The sequence below is a fragment of the Diadema antillarum genome, unplaced genomic scaffold, assembly GCF_040938485.1.
Source record: "Diadema antillarum isolate AM-2024a unplaced genomic scaffold, OU_Dant_1.0 seq00002030_RagTag, whole genome shotgun sequence".
Lineage (NCBI taxonomy): Eukaryota > Metazoa > Echinodermata > Echinoidea > Diadematoida > Diadematidae > Diadema > Diadema antillarum.
The window spans coordinates 1-19,245 of NW_027272683.1; the positions used below are offsets into that span (position 1 = coordinate 1).

The 19,245-nt window shown below is 39.3% G+C and overlaps 1 protein-coding gene across 1 annotated transcript in view; it reads left to right on the plus strand.

Annotated features, from left to right (window-relative positions):
• Positions 1-8: 8 nt before the first annotated feature.
• Positions 9-19,245, plus strand: part of LOC139713674 (nucleoporin NUP188-like) — a gene marked incomplete at its 5' end in the record, with an annotated part of 59,693 nt that continues 40,456 nt past the window's right edge. The window contains 6 exons of the mRNA XM_071625374.1: positions 9-62; positions 1,692-1,765; positions 10,413-10,497; positions 13,099-13,179; positions 16,273-16,317; positions 18,344-18,436. Of these exons, the coding sequence (XP_071481475.1) occupies positions 9-62; positions 1,692-1,765; positions 10,413-10,497; positions 13,099-13,179; positions 16,273-16,317; positions 18,344-18,436 (432 nt within the window). The remainder of the gene's footprint in view (positions 63-1,691; positions 1,766-10,412; positions 10,498-13,098; positions 13,180-16,272; positions 16,318-18,343; positions 18,437-19,245) is intronic.

The window sequence follows — 19,245 nt, forward strand, 5'->3', positions numbered from 1 at the left end:
CTGATAGGTCAGCCCAAGAGCTCCTGCTGATTATTAGTGGACATTCTGCACTACGCGCAAAGGTAAATATGTAATGAATGAGTATAAATCACAGCGATCACTGAGGGAGGGGCAGACAAAGATCAGATTGGTGCTATGGATATGTAGATGTAATTCACAAAGTTTTTATGCCTCTGCCTTGAAGTGAGTCAGATGTATTATGTTCTGGGTGTACCATCTGTCTGACCGAGATCTCATTATCACAGATGAAGCAAAATGGTTCTGTGGATTTTTTTTATTTTTTATTTTGACCCAGCCCAGTTATTCTACACAAGGTGTATACAAGCTGTTAGTTAATAGGCATAGATAACTCCATGTCAGATTTTGAAGCTCATAGAAATTTTGCATTTGCAGCTTCTTCTTCTTTAGCTCAGGAATATCACTGATAATATGATTTGGAAGTAAGGATAGACATGAATAAGAATTTATTTACAGAAGGGGATAGGGACAATTCAGGGTCAAACATATGATTAGTATGCTCACTATTTTGTTTATGCATATAACTCTCTACCTATCTCCACCTCACATCTCGATCTAATGAGTACTATATCACAATATTGGAGCAACCTTTTGATAATTATTTACTAGGTATATCATTGAGTAAACAACATTTTTATCACTCTTCAATCAACACTGCCTGCTGACGATTTTGGCACAAAGTGTATTGGACAATACTTCCACTTTTGAGTAGAATTAAAGGTATTACATGTACATGTATTTACCATTTGCAGATGAAACAAAAAACAAGCTTTGTGCTTCAAAATAGTTCTAAAATGTGAGTTAGGAATAGAAACAACCAATGTAAAAATTTGAATCAGTTGAAACTGTTACTGACTTATCAGTGCGTGCATTCAATGGCACCAGAATATCTCAGTGGGGTCCTTGATAGGGTACGCTCCCTCTCGTAATCTCAGATCGGCTCAGAAAAATCCTATGGGGCAAATGTCCTGTTATCACAACTAAGTTTTATGGTGAGCAATCTTTTGCTCATGCTGCTCCCACACTGTGGAACACTGTTCCATGTTATATAAAGGAAGCTTCCACAGTGTTTACGTTCAAAACTGTTCACGAGACATTTTCTGTCTAAAAAGTATCATGAATGAGTTTGGTTTTGCATCTACGCTACATATAATGAAGTACAGTAGATGTATATTTCTTTTTTCCATTGTTCATCCCCTCTCCCTTAAAACGCATAGAGACACTACAGTCGTGATATGCGCTATATAAGCACTGTATTATCATTTATCAATGGTAAGTATTTTACATATGCAAAATGTGAACAATAGTTGTGTTAAGAATGTTTCCAGACTAAACTGGTCTACATTTATGGTTTAGTGAGAAATATAGTGATATCCCCTTATATTTTAGGCTTTATTGCAAAATTTTTTATATGGGAAGATGTTTTTATACAACTGACCTACACATGTACATTTGTGCATATGCATCAAATGTGATATTTCGTTTCATTTAAAATGACGAAAGACCACAAATTTGAAAGTATGTTTTTTTTCTTTTGCATAATACATCATAGTACTCTTTTTTTAGGGATATGTCAGTGACATGAGTCAAGATTTTTATTGCTGACCAGACATCTTGCGGAATTATGCCTAAGATGTGCATCTAATGTTTGTTCTGTTTTCTTTTTTCCACAGGACCTGATCCGTGATGAGTTGATCGATAACAAGAAGAGGCTGTTAGAGGGTGTACTCGTGTACAAAAAGCACAAGTGAGAGACACTAAGGAGACAATGCCTATAAAGGATTGATACTTGGTATCACTTAGCACACAAATTTGCGAAGGACGCAAATGTCGAAAAAAATGGCAAAATCCAACATTGCAGAAAAATTATTTCGCGCCCTAAATGTGTTTTCAACTAATGGAGCTGTAAACCATTCATGAGCAGTTTCAATTGTGTGTTGTTTTTTACAATGTATGTGTGAGTGTCATGTGTACCATTGCTGAAGTACAGTTGAACCTCTCTTATCCGGCCTCCCTTTAATCCCGATCTCGTCTATTATACAGACGCAATCTCGCCGTGATTTATTTTAAAATATAATTACGGGAGGAAAGGGGGGATTCCCAACTCCTTGAGAAACTCCTACACAAACACACATGAATTACATATCACTTCCAAGATAATCCAAAATGAATCTAAACATAACTACATCAAATTTCCTTCCACATTGCTTACCTTCAGACATTTTAACATCCCCAAACATCCCCAAATCCATCGCAAGAACATGGACCAGATTATGCGCTCGAGTCCTCCTCATATCGCATTGCCACATATAGGTCCATACACAGCCGTCGATATGACAAGATAGACATGCATTGTTTCGAGTCATTGGCTGAGCAACGAAGTGATATTGCAACACTCAAAATTGTTCACGACACAATACACACACAAAGAGAGAGAGAGGGTAGACCATCTAACAATGGCGACCCTACAGTCGACTTTGCCGAGCCGTGATGATCGAGATTTTGAAGCGTAGTTTCGTTGACTCGTACTGTTTATTTTCAAGATCTACATTGATACATTTCTTAATAATTATTTAGGTAAAATCATCCCCAAGACATTTATACAAAGAAACATGATTTCATTCTTGCAAACATGAACCCTCTATTTTTGGGTCCTGTTACTGAGTGTAACAATGAAAAGGATGCAGTATACACATTACTACATGTAGGGTACACTTCATATATGATAATGGACTACATCAGTACATGTGTATGTATATGTACATGTATAAAGCATTTGAGTCTCGACGTATCTGGCCAAATCCCTTATCCGGACGAGCCCCCGGTCCCGACTTGTCCGGATACGAGAGGTTCAATCGTAACTACCCAGTCACATACAGTACATGAAACAACATGGGACTTAAAGGTGCATGGCCCCGATGTTTAAGTCAAATGCGTACGCGAGCGTACGGCGCAAGTTTCCTATAGAGACCTACGCTATCGACTACTCCTCTTTAGCGCTTACACTGTTGCCCACTTCCCTGGGTCCGAAGAAGTCCAAGTCACTGTAGTCAGTTGTCGGATCACTGTCTCGGGCTCATGATCTCGGCTGAGGGGAATGACAGCTTTAGCAAACTTCTGTTGTGATGTCATAATAACCAAGCACATATGCACGCACACCATCCATGGCATTACCTACAGACTGCGCGATGCGCAAAGAAGACAACAAAGGCAACGTTACTTAGCAATACCTACGCACTTTACTCTTGATGGACAGCTCAACTTCGGTAATCTTCGTATCAATGCTAACGGGCTGATCGGCAGTATCATCAACAGCCCCCTCTACACTACCGGGGGACTATGCACCTTTAAATGTGAACAATGCAAATTTTCCGCAAGAATCACAGACAAAAATGTTTTCTGAAGGAGAGTTGATTTGTAGGTCAAATCAGATTTGCTCTATTTTCTTGTCTCCTTTCTCTACCCTTTTACTTCTCTCCGTCCTTTTTTGTTGGTTTATGTGTACATGCTTGTCTTGTGTGTGTGTGTGTGTGTGTGTACGGCTGTGTGTATGCATTCTGACTTCTTTTCTGAGGGCCCTACCCCAACAAGCATCTGATTTTCTGTAGGTTCCCGCACACATTATCTTAGTTTTCAGTGTATAATTTTGGCATACTCTGGGTGTCATTTTGAGTGTATTCTGTGATGTTGATAGAGAATTTCATTCTCTGTAGGGTTTTTAGCTCACCTGAGCCAAAGGCTCAAGTGAGCTATTGCGATCGCCCTTCGTCCCGGCGTCCCGTCGTGCGTCGTGCGTCGTGCGTCGTGCGTCGTGCGTCGTCCGTCGTCCCGTCGTCCGTCGTCCCGTCGTCCGTCGTGCGTCGTGCGTCGTGCGTAAACTTTTTACATTTTCATCTTCTTCTTGAAAACCCCAAGACCGATTTTCATCAAACCTTGGCAGGTAGCATCCCTAGGGGGTTAGGAACTCAATTTGTTAAAATGGGCACCATGCCCCACCCAGGGGGCCCCCCAGGGGGGCCCCAAACCCCCCAAAATTAAGGAATCTGTAAAAAATCTTCTTCTCTAGAACCAGAAGTGATAGAGCTAAGTTAATACTATGAGTTAGTACAATTGATGACTATAGTTTCAAGATTGTTCATGGCAGAATCAGGGGTGCCCCCCTTGGGAACCAGGGGAGGGGGGTGGGGAAGGGTTCTAATAGGGCCTAAATTGTACATTTTCATCTTCTTCTTGAGAAACCCCATGACCCATTTTCACCAAACTTGGCAGGTAGCATCCCTAGGGGGTTAGGAACTCAATTTGTTAAAATGGGCACCATGCCCCACCCAGGGGGCCCCCCAGGGGGCCCAAACCCCCCCCCAAATAAAATTAAGGAATCCGCAAAAATCTTCTTCTCTAGAACCAGAAGTGATAGAGCTAAGTTGATAACTATGAGTTAGTACATTGATGACTGTAGTTTCAAGTTTGTTCATGGCAGAATCAGGGGTGCCCCCCTTGGGACCCAGGGGAGGGGGTGAGGAGGGGTCCTTATGGGGCCTAAATTGTACATTTTTATCTTCTTCTTGAGAACCTCATGACCCATTTTCCACCAAACTTGGCAGGTAGCATCCCCTAGGGGGTTAGGATCTCAATTTGTTAAAATGGGCACCATGCCCCCACCCCAGTGGGCCCCCAGGGGGCCCCCAGGGGTCCCAAACCCCCCAAATGAAGGAATCTTTATAAATCTTCTCTAGAATCAGAAGTTATAGAGCTGAGATAATACTATGAGTGAGTGCATTAATGACTGTAGTTTCAAGTTTGTTCATAGGAGATCCAGGGGTGCCCCTCTTGGGTAGGGGGGGGGGGGTGGTTGGAAGGGTCCAAATGGGGGCCTGAATTGTACATTTTCATCTTCCTCCTGAAAACCTCATGATGGAATTTTGTCAAACTTGGCAGGTAGCATCCCTAGGGGGGTCAGGATCTCAATTTATCAAAATGGGGCACCATGCCCCACCCAGAGGGCCCCCGGGGGCCCCCAATCCCCCCAAATTAAGGAATCTTAAAAAAATTGGGCCCTTATTGTACATTTTCATCTTCTACTTGAGAATGCCTGGTCAAATTTTGGTAGAGCTGTAAATAATTAAGATTAGTGACTGCGTGAAAGGTGAACTTGCGATACTCAGGTGAGCGCTAGACCCGCGGGTCTCTTGTTAACTTTTCATGTGCCACGTTCGCATGTCCGGCTCAGTCGACGGCGTGCCAACTTCGCATATTCTGCTCAACAAACAAAGCCGACAAAACCGATCGATAAATCGCTAATCCCGCGGTACAATCAAAGCATTTCTCGCCCTTTTGTTCCTCTCACATACGGCTTGCATTCTATTTGGTGATTGACTATCAAGTGGTGTTCCCCAACAAGATTTGCGTGTACATTCTAAGTTTCTGTCACTATTTTATGTGCGAAAGTCATGCCTTTACAGTAATGTAGCAACTGGTAATGCAAAAGAAATATTGAAATAGAATTGTCATACATTGTATATGGAAGCAAAGTTTGGCATTCCTCTTTAACTTTGCTCATTATAATGACCAGTTTAATAGAAATTTGTAGAAGTTATACAAATTGGGAAAAAACAATTCTTTCTCAAAGACATGGACTATACCTTCGTGTCTCAGAATAACGTGGCACACAGGGGGTTTTCGCCATGGCACATAAAGAGTTAAAGTTGTTATAGATTTTTCGATGTGAAGATGTATGTTACAATTTTCATTTGTAGAAAACTCCCAAACATGCATCAAACATTTTGTGAGAATATCTCAAAAAGTATGCAAACAGTTTGTGGATATGTTGCAGAAATGATCAGAAGAAATTTGCAGATATTGCAGAACATGCGTGAGACATTCTCCAAAGTGTCAGGATCTGTTTGGGGTTTCACAAAGATTTTGTGAACATCACGCACATCTTCCATAGGTGGTGCACATGTGAGAAGGCTTTCAAGACATTCGTGGAACAAATCACAAGTAAATAATGACCCACCTGTGCAGAAAACATTTGCAAGAATTTTCAAAATTTTTTAAATTCCCGTCAAACTAAGAATAATGCCCACAACCCTTCCGAACTCCTGGGCTTGTTTGATCGATCTTTTGCGGACCAAAATACAAATGCTGGACTTTTCTTTTTTTCAGCGTTCACATCCTTTACAACATTGTTCACGATGCTCCATGAAATCAGCCCTTTAGGGCTGACCACCTATTGTAGTTGTCATTATTTCTTTTTCTTTGTGGTTGTTAGTCTTCTATCTTTAAATTTTGTGAACAAGTACAAATGCATCTCAAAAGTTTCATGACGAATTCACATGAAATTTTCTCTGGTCATGTCACATTGCAATCACTCATGTATGACAGCATAATTGGTGCCATTTTACGATTTTGACATATCAAATGATTAATTATAATTTTTGTAACCAAATGTTATTTTATATTTGGTTATGCATAAACTCCAATTCATGTGTGCTGGCATTGCGTAATAGTCTTTTATTCTTGCTGACATGACACGCATGTCCAAAATTAAAAATGCTGAATTTTTTTAAAATTAATTGAGAGTACATTTTTAGAGGCCATTTTGAGCATTTCAAACATTTTTGTGAATACATGACCATTCTTGCTTTTTTTGCTCGCACAGTGCTTGTGCTATGATTTATTTTTTTTTATGCCTCTGCCATGAATTGTCACCAGAGCCATTATTAGCTCACCTGAGCCAAAGGCTCAAGAGAGCTATTGCTATCGCTCTTCGTCCAGCATCTGTCGTCTGTCGGCTGTCGTCCATCGTGCGTCGTTGCATAAACTTTTTACATTTTCATCTTCTTCTTGAGAACCCCATGACAGATTTTCACCAAACTCGGACAGGTAGCATCCTTAGGGGAATAGGATCTCAATTTGTTCAAATGGGCGCCATACCCCTACCTGGGGGGCTCCAGAGGGGCCCAAACTCCAAAAAAAATTGAGAATCTTAAAAAATCTTCTCCTCTAGAACCCAGAAGTGATAGAGCTAAGTTAATACCCATGATATAGTACATTGATGACTGTAGTTTCAAGTTTGTTCATGGCGGAATCAGGGGTGCCTCCCTTGGGACCCAGGGAAGGGGGGTTTGGAGGGGTCCTAAAGGGGCCCAAATTGTACATTTCCATCTCTTTCTTGAAAATGCCGTATTGAATTTTCACCAAACTTGGCGGGTAACATCCGTCGGGGGAAAGAATCTCATTCCCATCTAATGGGCACCATGCCCCACCTGGGGGCCCCAGGGGGGCCTACAATTGGGACCTAAATTGTGAATTTTCATCTTTTTCCCTTGAGAACCCCAAGATGAATTTTCACACCAACTTGGCAGGTAGCATCCCCAGGGGGATAGAATCTCAATTCCATCATATGGGCACCCAGCCGGCCGCCCCCCCACTCGGAAAGAATCGTTAAAGATTTTCTTCAGAACCAGAAGTGATTGAGCTAAGCCGATACACATGAGTCAGTATATTGATGACTGTTGTTTCATGTTCGTTCATGGCAAAATCAGGGGTGTCCTCCTCCCCCCTCCCCCCCCCCCCCCCCCCCCCCCCCCGGACCCAAGGAAGTGGGTGGGATTTGTCCAAATGGTGATGTGAATTGTGCATGTTCATAATCATTGAAAACCCCTTGATGGATATTCACCAAACTTGACAGTTAGCATGCCAGCTCTCAAAGCAACCCTCCACCTCAAGTTTCCAATGTTGTGAGGTAAGAGTCTGCAAGAATGCATGAAAGGTGAACTTGCGATACTCAGGTGAGCGAGAGACCTCCGGGTCTCTTGTGTTGTCAGGTTGTCCGTCTGTACATCTGTCCTTCTGTTGCAGTGTCGGCCGGTCCATCCCATCGATCTTTCTGTCCGTAATCAATTTTGTGGGCAGCATAACTCATAAATCATCTAGGTATCCCATGAAACTTAGTACATGTATGTATGAGTGGGCAGAGTTGTGCCTATCAACTTTTGGGAGCACATGCTCAAGGTCAAAGGTCAATTATCAAGGTCAAATTCTTAAAATTGTACTTTTTCCTCCTTATCTATGCAATGCCTGAATGTATTGTCTCGAAACTTGATTTATACAGATGTACATGATGTACATGTATTATCGAAGATTATCTAGGGAAAGTTTGGGCCATGGGGTCATTGGGTCAAAGGTCAAGGGTCAAAGGTCAGGTTGGTATGCTAAAATTCTACTATTAATCCTGAAATTACCTTTTTTTTCCCTCCATACCTTGGAACTTACTCATTGCATTAACTAAATCAAACTACATACACTTGTAGGTATATTCATGCATTACTGTAGTGCACAGTGAGTCAGGAGGGAAAGATTTTGGCCATGGGGTCAAAGGTGAAATGAAAATGTTAAAATGTCACAGTTTTGTCCCATATTTTGAAAAAAGCTCAAAGTGTTGTCATAAAAAGGGATGTTACCAGTTAGTGATCATTGAAGAATTGTGGACCAAAGGGTCAAAGGTCAAATGAAAGTGCTCAAATTCCCAAATACTAGACTTTCCTAACCAATTTAGCCATCTATCCAACTAAAACCTAGTTCAGGGAAAGAAACACTCAACACATTTGTGACAAACATGTTATTTTAATAGTTTGCCAGAATTATGTGAAACTGTCATCTCACATTGTCAAGACATACTTTAGACCTATTGGGAGAACGATATGAAGCAGTTGCCATCTAGCGATGTTTCTAGTTAAGGCCAAAACAAAAATCGTTGTATTGGCGTAACCCGCCCGACCCTTAAAAAAAAAAACCGACCCTGAACTTTTCAACAAAAAAAAGAAGAAAAAGAAATACATTGTTTTTACCGAGAGAGGGCGCAATACGGGTTTGGGAATTATCAAAAACAACGACAACAACAACAGCTAGCGTCGGAAAATGGCCGCGCAGTACAGCATGTCGGCGACCGGCAAGTCCGATACGAAGATTTTATTCAATGTTATTCGGAGAATCGATTTGTCTGTGGCGCTGGGTGATTTAGCCCAGGAATTTGTTCGTTCGTATTCTGATCGGTATGTCGTGACGGCTGTTAAAAGTGGGGAAGGCGGAAACAGGATCGTTCAAAGATGTCCTGCTGTCCGACCAGAGTGCCATTCTGTTGGATATGGGGTACCAATATATGGTTTGCTACTACGAATATGATGGAGGCGAAGAAGTGCCGGTCACGCCAGTACAAAATGCTCTATCTGTGTTGATGGCTTCACCAGCGAGATTGGCGAGTTCTGTTCTTCCCAAGAAAGTGGTCCAATGAACGCATCTCAAATTTAAACCATCCCATGGCTTAAACCAAATCCACCTTCGCGAATTTCACCCCCCTCCCCACCCCCCTATTTTGGGTGGACGCCTATACTTGTTCCCTATTTTCAAAAGACACCCCCTCCCCCCCCCCCCCATCTAGGGAAAACATTCAGAAAATGACCCCCCTATCTACAGAAACTGACAAAATACCCCCCCCCCCCTTTTCATAAATTTCTAGGGAAAATCTTCTGGAGATCAGTCCAATTTTTTTTTTTTTTGGGGGGGGGGAGGGGGCTCTGACCCCCTATCTACGGAAGAGTTTTCAACACACCCTCCTCCCCAATCTACGAAAGAATTTTCAATGGACACTCCTGTCTATGGAAAAGACTAAAAAACACTCCCCCCCCCCCTCATGAATTTCTAGGGACAAATCTTCCGTAGATAGACGTTGAAAATGGGAACACGCATGCGGTCTCCTATTGGTTCGAGTGGGGGGCCAGGGTGTTTTTCCGTGTCCAAAATATGATTCTCTTCTAATATTTATTGCTTTTGAACCGGTGATATGACAAACTTTGGATGCAACAGACCCTCTCTGTCGAATGGGGTTTTGTTAAATATGAGTTTTACAGGTAATATACAGGTAGCAAAAAAGAAAAAAAAAAAATCCGCCCGCCCGACCCTATTTAAAAATCTTGTGTTACGCCAATACAACATTTTTTCTTTTTTGGCCTAAATGGAGATATCTGAGATGATCAGTTTGCAGTAGGCATATTGAGTCTTTCAAAGTTTTGAAAGCATGAAGATTAAATAAGGGAAAATTATGAAATTATCTTAACACAGGTTTGTGAATTCATGCTTTACATGCTTTCAATTGTAAACATTTGAAATATGGTGGTAATGTGGGATAGAATCGTTGTTCTTTGTCCTTTTCTCTTCTTTGCTTTTCTATAGGGTCTCCTCGTCTTTCTTCTTTTTTTTTCTGCTTTAACCAGTGTATTCTATTAAATTTGTATGCTTGTTATTGTTAATTGACACATTCAATGTATATTATCTTGTAAGGAAGGAAGAAAGATGAATAAACTTGAACTTTGAACTTTGAACTTTGACCTTTGTAGTGATGCATCAGAGCAAAAACTGAAAAAGCAGAAGGAAATCAGTGAACTGGAACGCAAGTTCCTGCTGCGCATGTGTCAATTTCTGGTAAGTCCTTTCCAGCCTTTTAATTTGAGTTTATTGTGTAGTGATCTTTCCGATCAGTCAACATGTATGTAAATCAGTATGAGTAACATCTAGAATGTCTGATGTTTTGAATCAGAATTAGTTGTGTAATGCATATTGTAGCAAAATACAGCCAAGCATGTTCCAAAGATTGTAGGACTCTAATAGCATACTTTAAAGAGTTATGTTCAGTGTCAGGTGTCATACATCCATGTATGTCACCTTTAATGCTGCCTATTTATGGTGTAACTTATCCATATCATGGTGAGATGTATTTAGTTATATGAATGTTTTTAGCTGAGTACCACTGCTTAAAGGGATGGTAGAGCTTTGGTTGAGACCTAATTTTAGGTTTCTAACATTTTTTGGTGAGATAATCAGAAACCTCCTATGAAATATGAAAGAGCATGTAATTTCATGAGGAATTCAACGTTTATTTGATGAAAATTGGTTTTGAAATGGCTGAGATATCCAAAACAGAGCGATTCTAATAAGTGTGGGACCCACAATTTATTACGATCGGTTTGTTTTACTTTGTTTTTGGATGTTTCAGTCATTCCAAACCTGATTTTCTTCAAATAAACTTTGAATTCCTCTTAAATTGGTATGCTCTGTACTATTTCATAAGTGGTTTCTTGGTATCTCGCAAAAAGTTAGAAGCCCAATTCTCATCTCCACCAATACTGTACCATCCCTTTAATCTGTTCTCAAGAAACTGTAGTAAAGGCCGTGTCACACCATAACGCGGGCTTGTGGCGAGGAGGTAGTTTCCAGCACGTGGAAGATTTTCAGCGGGCGAACAAGAATGTTTGCAATTTTCATTCATGCCTTGTCATACCGTACGGGGGAACTTCTGCGGCTTGACTTGCGGGGAAACAAATTTACTCCAAGTAGCTCTCCGCAGTTGGTCCGCACCTGACAGTATCTAGCGCATAGTTGCCCGGAGGTGCTCACGCAAGTCCAATTTAACCGCAGCCAAGTTTTGAGCATGACCAAAACTATTTCCGGGTGAGTCGCGGGAATGCCCGTAGAGGTCCACGCAGAACGCCAGTAGGAGACCCTTAGCGGCACTACTTCCCAGGCAATTCCCACGCAGGTACTTCGCAGTCCCGTATGCAGCCAAGATAATGAAATTCTGTGAGATTTCAGCCATTCCATTAGAGAAATTCCTTCACTAAGTTGTCAGCCCCCACGCAACTGGTACAAAGGTCACACAGTATACTCGCAAGTACAACGCGTCCAGCAAGTAAGACACATGCGCTGACTCGCACAAATCCTTTTCCGCCCTCAGGAATGTCCAGTATGCTAGAAAATCCTTACACGTAACAAGCCCGAGTAGCTTGCCCGGGAAGGTGTGACAGGGCCTAAACACGGTTGTGGGTAAAAAAATATGCGTGTGCACCTCCGGGCGACTACTTTCGAGATACATGCTAGGTACTGTCATGTGCGGATATCTACGGGGACCTCTGGGTAGTCAAAATTGTTCTTTGCAAGTCGCACGCAAGGCTGGTGTGACACGGCCTTAAGAGTCTTGACAAATTACATATGCCTGCATCGCTGTGTATCCTAGCTTGTAAAGTCTAGTAGTGTGATGCCACAATTTCAAAATACTTGTCATATTTTGTGGCTGTTGTTGCTGCAAGCCCCACCAATGTCTTTATGTGTTCATGCTATGTGGCTAATTCGATATCCATGCAATTTTTTGTGGATAGTTATCAAATGTTTTGATATGATAATTTAGACAAGTTATGTGTGATATCTCTACAGTGAAGACATACATGTAGGACTATAAACAGTAAACAAAAGATATGTCTTTAAAGGACAAGTTCACCTTCATAAACATAAAAATTGCGAGAATGCAACAATATTAGTAGAACACATCAGTGCAAGTTTGAGGAAAATTGGACAATCGATGCAAAAGTTATGAATTTTTAAAATTTTTGTGTTGGAACCGCTGGATGAGGAGACTACTACAGCTTGTGAGTCATATGCGTGCAACAGTATAAATAAAATGTAAAGAAAATTCAACATATTTTCACTTTTTTCGCATAATAAAAGAGCACTTGACTTGCCTCTTTCTAAAGGCAGGGGGAATAATATTACCAATAACATTTGTCAGTAACAAGTCGGGCGAATGTGTACTTTTTTCAAAAGATGAAATTTTGTGAAATTCTCTTTATATTTTCCTTATATTGTTGTACGCATGTGACATCTAAGTTATTCACACACTGCAGTAGTCTTCTCATCCAGCGGTTACTGCACAAAAACTTCAAAAATTCATAACTTTTGAACGGATTGTCCGATTTTCCTCAAACTTTCAATGATGTGTTCTACTAATATTGCTACATTCTCTCAATCCTTATGTTTATGAAGGTGAACTTGTCCTTTAATATCACTTGTCAAGAAATTAAATATGTCCTCCTTTCCTTGTAATGATGCATTTTAAAATAGGTTTTCATTTTGAATATTGAATAAGTTATGCATTTTTCATTACAGTATTCAGAATTAATGAATTGCAGTATGACACCTGATTTATTACATCAAATGTGTGTAATTGCCTCATTTAAACTCTCATTTATGCAGGATTTGGATGCTTTGCAGTGTCGAGAGTTGTTTAACTCCTATCTGATTAATGCATTTCGAGGGACAGATAAACAACTGCAGGTATGTGTCAATGGTTGTATGCCTCAGTACCAAACATTTCTTCTTCTTTTAACTTTGTTCCAGATATTACATCTGTCTGACCAAGTGTTCTTAACAAAGAAGGGTAAACTTGTTTTCTAATCAACAAAGGGAGGTTTAATTGTGCTGTTTATTTGATTGAATCACAATCAATTATCAGGTTTAAGGAAACCAAACCTCAAATATAAATATGGATTGAGTGAAAGCAGTGATGTTAGTAGAACACATTTACCAGTTTATTCATTTATTCAGTTACGAATTTTTAAAGTTTCTGTGCCATCATTACTGAATTAGAAGGCTACTACTGTTCATGACATCATTATGGACAACAGTATTTGGAAATTAAAAGAAAATTCAAGATATTTTCACCTTTTCTAGCATTATGAAAGGGCACTTGACTTACCTCATTTGAAAAGCAGGGGGAATAATATTACCCTTTACATGTTGATGGAATGTGAACATTTTATAAGAAAATTTAATTTTGTGGAATTCTCATATGTTCTATATATGTTGTTGTCCATAATACAATACAATACAATACATTGAAGTCAGTAATTACATTTGTATAGCAATCTCAAAAAACTACTTAGTTGTTTCACAGTGCTTTACATCATATTGTTCCAAGGAAAGATCAAGACTTCACTGACTGATGTGTTTTACTAATGTTGCTGCTTTCACTTAATAATCAATCCACATTTAGTTGGGTTATGGTCTCCTTTCACAGGTTTCCTCTTGTGCAGTGAATGATGTGTTAAAGAACAAGTTCACCTTCATAGACATGTGGGTTGCGTGAATGCAGCAATATTAGTAGAATACATCAATGAGAGTTTGGGCAAAATCGGACATTTCGTTTAAAAGTTATGAATTTTTGAAGTTTCTGCTCCGTCATTGCTGGATGAGAAGACTAGTATAGTTGTGCTGTCACATGTGTACAATGATATAAAGAAAGTATATAAGAAAATTCAACATATTTTCACTTTTCGCGCGTAACAAAAGAACGCTTGACTTTTCTCTTTCAGAAGGCAAGGGGAATAATATTAACCCTAACATAACATTAGATGAATACTACAGTAGGGCTGTTACTGAAACCGATCTGTATCACTCTCTGCAGGGTACTTAAATGTGCGGTGAATTTGTCCTAAAGCATCTTAAAGGACAAGTCCACCTTCATATACATTAGGATTGAGAGAATGCAGCAATATTAGTAGAACACATTAGTGAAAGTCTGAGGAAAATCGGACAATCCGTTCAAAAGTTATGAATATTTTAAGTATCTGCGCAGTCACTGCTGGATGAGAAGACTACTACAGTGTATGATGTCACATGCGTACAACTATAAGGAAAATAAAAAGAGAATTTCACAAAACTTTACTTTTTTAATTAAGTGCACATTTCTTCGACTTGCTACTGACGTATGTTAAGGGTAATATTATTCCCCCTGTCTTCTGAAAGAGAGAAGTCGAGTGTTCTTTTGTTATGCGAGAAAAATGGAAATATGTTGAATTTTCTTTATTCTTTCTTTATATCGTTGTACTCATGTGACATCACAAGCTTACTTAGTCTTTTCATCCAGCTGTGACTGAGCAGAAACTTCAAAAATTCATAACTTTTGAACGGATTGTCCGATTTTGCTCTAACTCTCACTGATGTGTTCTACTAATATTGCTGCATTCACTCAAACCACATGTCTATGAAGGTGAACTTGTCCTTTAAAGATTTAACCCACATAATGGTTTCTTTTTTATAAATCTAATAATATGTAATATTTTGCTGTGAGACCAATAAAATGTCTTTGAATCTGTCTCTGTGCTAAGACAATAACATATCAGTATCTTATAAACCCCATGTGATTTTCGTCTGCCCGCCAGCCATTTCTTACTGTTATCTTGTTACTTTGCCCTGATAAATATTTTGAGCTGATCTCGTGGGGTGAGAAGTTCTATGATATTATGTTTGTGATCTGCTTATACCAGCATATTTTGTCTAGAGCTGCATCCATGCACTTTTATGAGGATCTTGAATTACCAGGGTGTGGTTTTTGCAAAAACCTTGACATGGGGGGGGGGGGGGGGGGGGGGTGGGGGGATGGATGACAATAGAATGTACCATAGGAATCATAAGAATTCAGGCCTTTGTACATTGACACATTGATGCATAGGGCCTATGTGCTGATCCACAGTAATGTGCTACTGCAGTCACAATATCTATGCCTCTCTGTTTATAAGACAATTCTTAAATGTTATTATTATTATTATCATCATTATCATCATTATCATTTATTCAGCCAAACAAAAATCATAATAACAGTTAAATAACATACATTCACATGGAAATGGTACAATTGACATGCAGCACAATACGAACAGGGAAGCTTAATAAAGAGTTAATGGTAAGTAGGTCAAGTATAATATGAATTGTGATTGGTTAGATTGCTTCATGTATCTGTGTGAAAATTTCAGTGTAGGGAATGGCCATGAAACAAATCAGAAGTAGATCTATTGGGGCCTAGACCTATGAAAACGCATGTAGATTGAGGAGTCTATTTACTATGACAATTAGTGTGTTAAATGATGTTCTATTGATGCACCAGTACTGGACTACTTGTGTAGAACTTCAAGTACTAAACTATCCCTTGTGCAGTTCTATTTCACTTTTCTGTCTGCCGCCTCCATGAAACAAAGCGGCACTCGGGGATTATTTAGTATTTGTTGTTCTACAATCTGGTACAGTGCATGATAGAGCACACACTAATTGTATAATATTGAATCCTTTCATGCCCAGATTATGAAGTAGAAAATAGCAGTCAGTAAAAAGGAGTGTTTCTCTTTTAATATATTTTTAAGAGGCTGTTGAGATGTCAACTCTGCAAGCATTTTGAAAATTCTCAGTGGAGTGAATCAGTAATATTTCATGTTTTAACAAGATTATATTTTTATCAATAGAATGTTTCATGTTTTTATTGCATGTTAATCATATTTTTCCATTATTCATACGTGAATGAGTGAGTTCTCTTCAGTCATCCTGTACTGTAGCAATAACACACCATTCTCTCTGTTGAATGCTTTTTTTTTCTAGGCCATTCTCAAAGATGAACGCAGTGTGCAGGCCATGCTGCTAAAAGTAAGTCCAGAAACTTTTCTTTTTTTGGTCAGAATTACTGGTATACCAGTAATCTCAAGGTCAAAATTTCGATATGCATCTATTCACTGACTCCAGATGTACGATAACTATCAAGTTTCACCTTGAGAAAGATCACTCATTTAAATACAAAGACATAGGTCAGTCAAGAGAAGGGAATTTCTTTCTCACGTCATTGTCTGTCATATTTTATTGAAAACTCTTGAACACTATGGAAAATTGATACCAGCATAACTTGTTGGCAGGATGATATATATTTTAATAGTCTCATGATAAGAGATTATACAGCATATTTTCTGTAAAATATTTTGTGTGATGCCAGTATTAAAAACAGAGTTTATTCCAGTATTGAAAAGTTATGGCTGGTGACAAAGCTTAAGGGGAACTCCAAGCCCATTCAAAGTTAGTATGAAAAGTAAGAGTAAAATTTCGTTAGCACGTCAGTAAAAATTTGATAAGAATCAGATAAAAATTAGGGAAGTTATGAAACTTTAAGGTTTGCAATTTTTGCAAGATGGTACAAATAAGTGCACTGATTATGTTTTCACCTCATAATTTTCTCTTAATTGTGGGCAAAAAACTGACAAAGATGAATTTTTCTGTTATATTAGTGTAAAACATAATGTTGCTCTTGGCTGAATAACTTCGAGATAGGTATATTAGGATTTGAGACTAAGGCATTATTGTGCTTGAACAAATGAATTAGAAATTTGAAGATTTTGTGTACAAACTATACAGCAGATTGTGAGGTGATGACACCATCAACTCACTCATTTGCACATACTGTACATATTCATATTGACTGTTCAAGAACTGATGTGGTTGTGAAATTTTATTCTTTTTAGCTCACCTGAGCCAAAGGCTCAAGTGAGCTATTGCGATCGCTCTTCGTCCGTCGTGCGTCGTGCGTCGTGCGTCGTGCGTAAACTTTTTACATTTTCATCTTCTTCTTGAGAACCCCATGACTGATTGTAACCAAACTTGGGAGGTAGCTTCCTTAGGAGGGGGGGGGGGGGAGGATCTCAATTTGTTCAAATGGGCACCATGCCCCACCTGGGGGGCCCCCAGAGGAGCCCACACCCCCCAAAATTAAGGAATCTTTAAAAAATCTTCTTCTCTAGAACCAGAAGTGATAGAGCTAAGTTAATGCTATGAGTTAATACATTGATAACTGTAGTTTCAAGTTTGTTCATGGCAGGATCAGGGGTGCCCCCCCCCCCCCCTTGAGACCCAGGGGGGGGGGGGGTGGGGAGGGGGTCCTTATGGGGCCCAAATTGTACATTTTCAGCTTTTTCTTGAAAATGCCATGATGAATTTTCACCAAACTTGGCAGGTACAATGTAGCATCCCTAGGGGATTGAATCTCATTTCAATCAAATGGGCACCATGTCCCATCTGGGGGCCCCACAGGGCCCAACTCTCCCCCAAGTAAGGAATCTTTAAAGATTTTCTCTAGAACCAGAAGTGATTGAGCTAAGTTAATACAATGAGTCAGTATATTGATGACTGCAATACTCCACCACGAAGCGCTGAGGTGGGTTTTCAGAGTGAGGGTTAACATTCTCTTTCATTTATTTATTTTTTGTGCCTGAATAGGCCTACAAAAATACAATGCTCACGTCTAGTATGTTCTCAGCTTTCACCAGAGGTATTATTTGCTGATTTTAGGATTCTCTTTGAAATGCGTGGGTAACATCCATGGTCGTATAAAGGTACCAGCAGTTTTCCCTTTTCTGAACAGCAAAATGAATAAACAAGCATGAGAAATAATGAATAGAAGATGAAAGATACACGCAATACATTCACATTATGTGCACAAATTTGACAATGCACAAAATAAGGAGCAACCTACATCAGTTGCTTTTCAGTAATGTCTAGCATAGACAGCAAAACACAATAGTCTGAAATAATAGGTACTCTAAAATAACACTATCATTTCTGTAGTAATTGTGTTATACATAGTTTGTACTTGGAAATAAAATGAAATATCTTCCTTGTGGTTGCAAAGGTTTGGGACTTCTACCATGCTGACAGGCTCCACCTACTGCAGTGTGTCAAGCACTTAGCTAACTTTTGGCAAGATGAAGACCATCCATACCAGGTAAAGATCAGATGTAACACAACTTATTCAGCTGAAATTTTCTTGTGGGAATTATTCCATGCAGAATAATGTTGATTCTACAACTCTACCCACTACAAGAATGTATCAAATGTTTTCTGTTCGAGCAGTGAAATGAAAATTTGAATTGTAAGGCATAAAGACAGAAAATGTCTTTGAACTTTATTCATTCATGTCTGAGTGCAGCTGAATATTTCATCCAAAAAAGTCATACAAGTGTACAAGTGTTCTTTTTTTTAACGAAATATGTAGTTACACTGGAGTTTGATGTTACATAATATTGTTTTAGTTGATTTTAGATAACAATTATCTGTTTTTCCCATCATAATACTGTATACGTCATATACTCAGTATTTCGCGAGTCTAAATTTTCGCAAATCGGGAATCCCCAACGATTTCGCGAGTGGTTAAATTCGCGATCATGGAGTCCTGTACTAAACCAAGAAATGTACATGCGTACGTCACATCCACATCGAGATCAGAGTCAATATTTTCGCGTGTCTTTAATTTTGCGAATAGCACCTGACTCGCGAAATTCGCGAAAATAAAAACCTCGCGAAATATTCGGCGTATACAGTATTTGCGTATGTTTTCTTTTCAAAATAGCAATTAAGTGCACAGCCAATTTAATGTGTGTAAATGACAACTTCATGACTATTTCTGTTCAGTTTTTTTCTTTCTGTGTGAGTGATAATGGAAATAGTATTAGCATATAATTTTGCTATACATGTATGCATCTTAAATAAAACACTTAAAGATACAAATGTCTATAGACATTCATTATTGGTGAT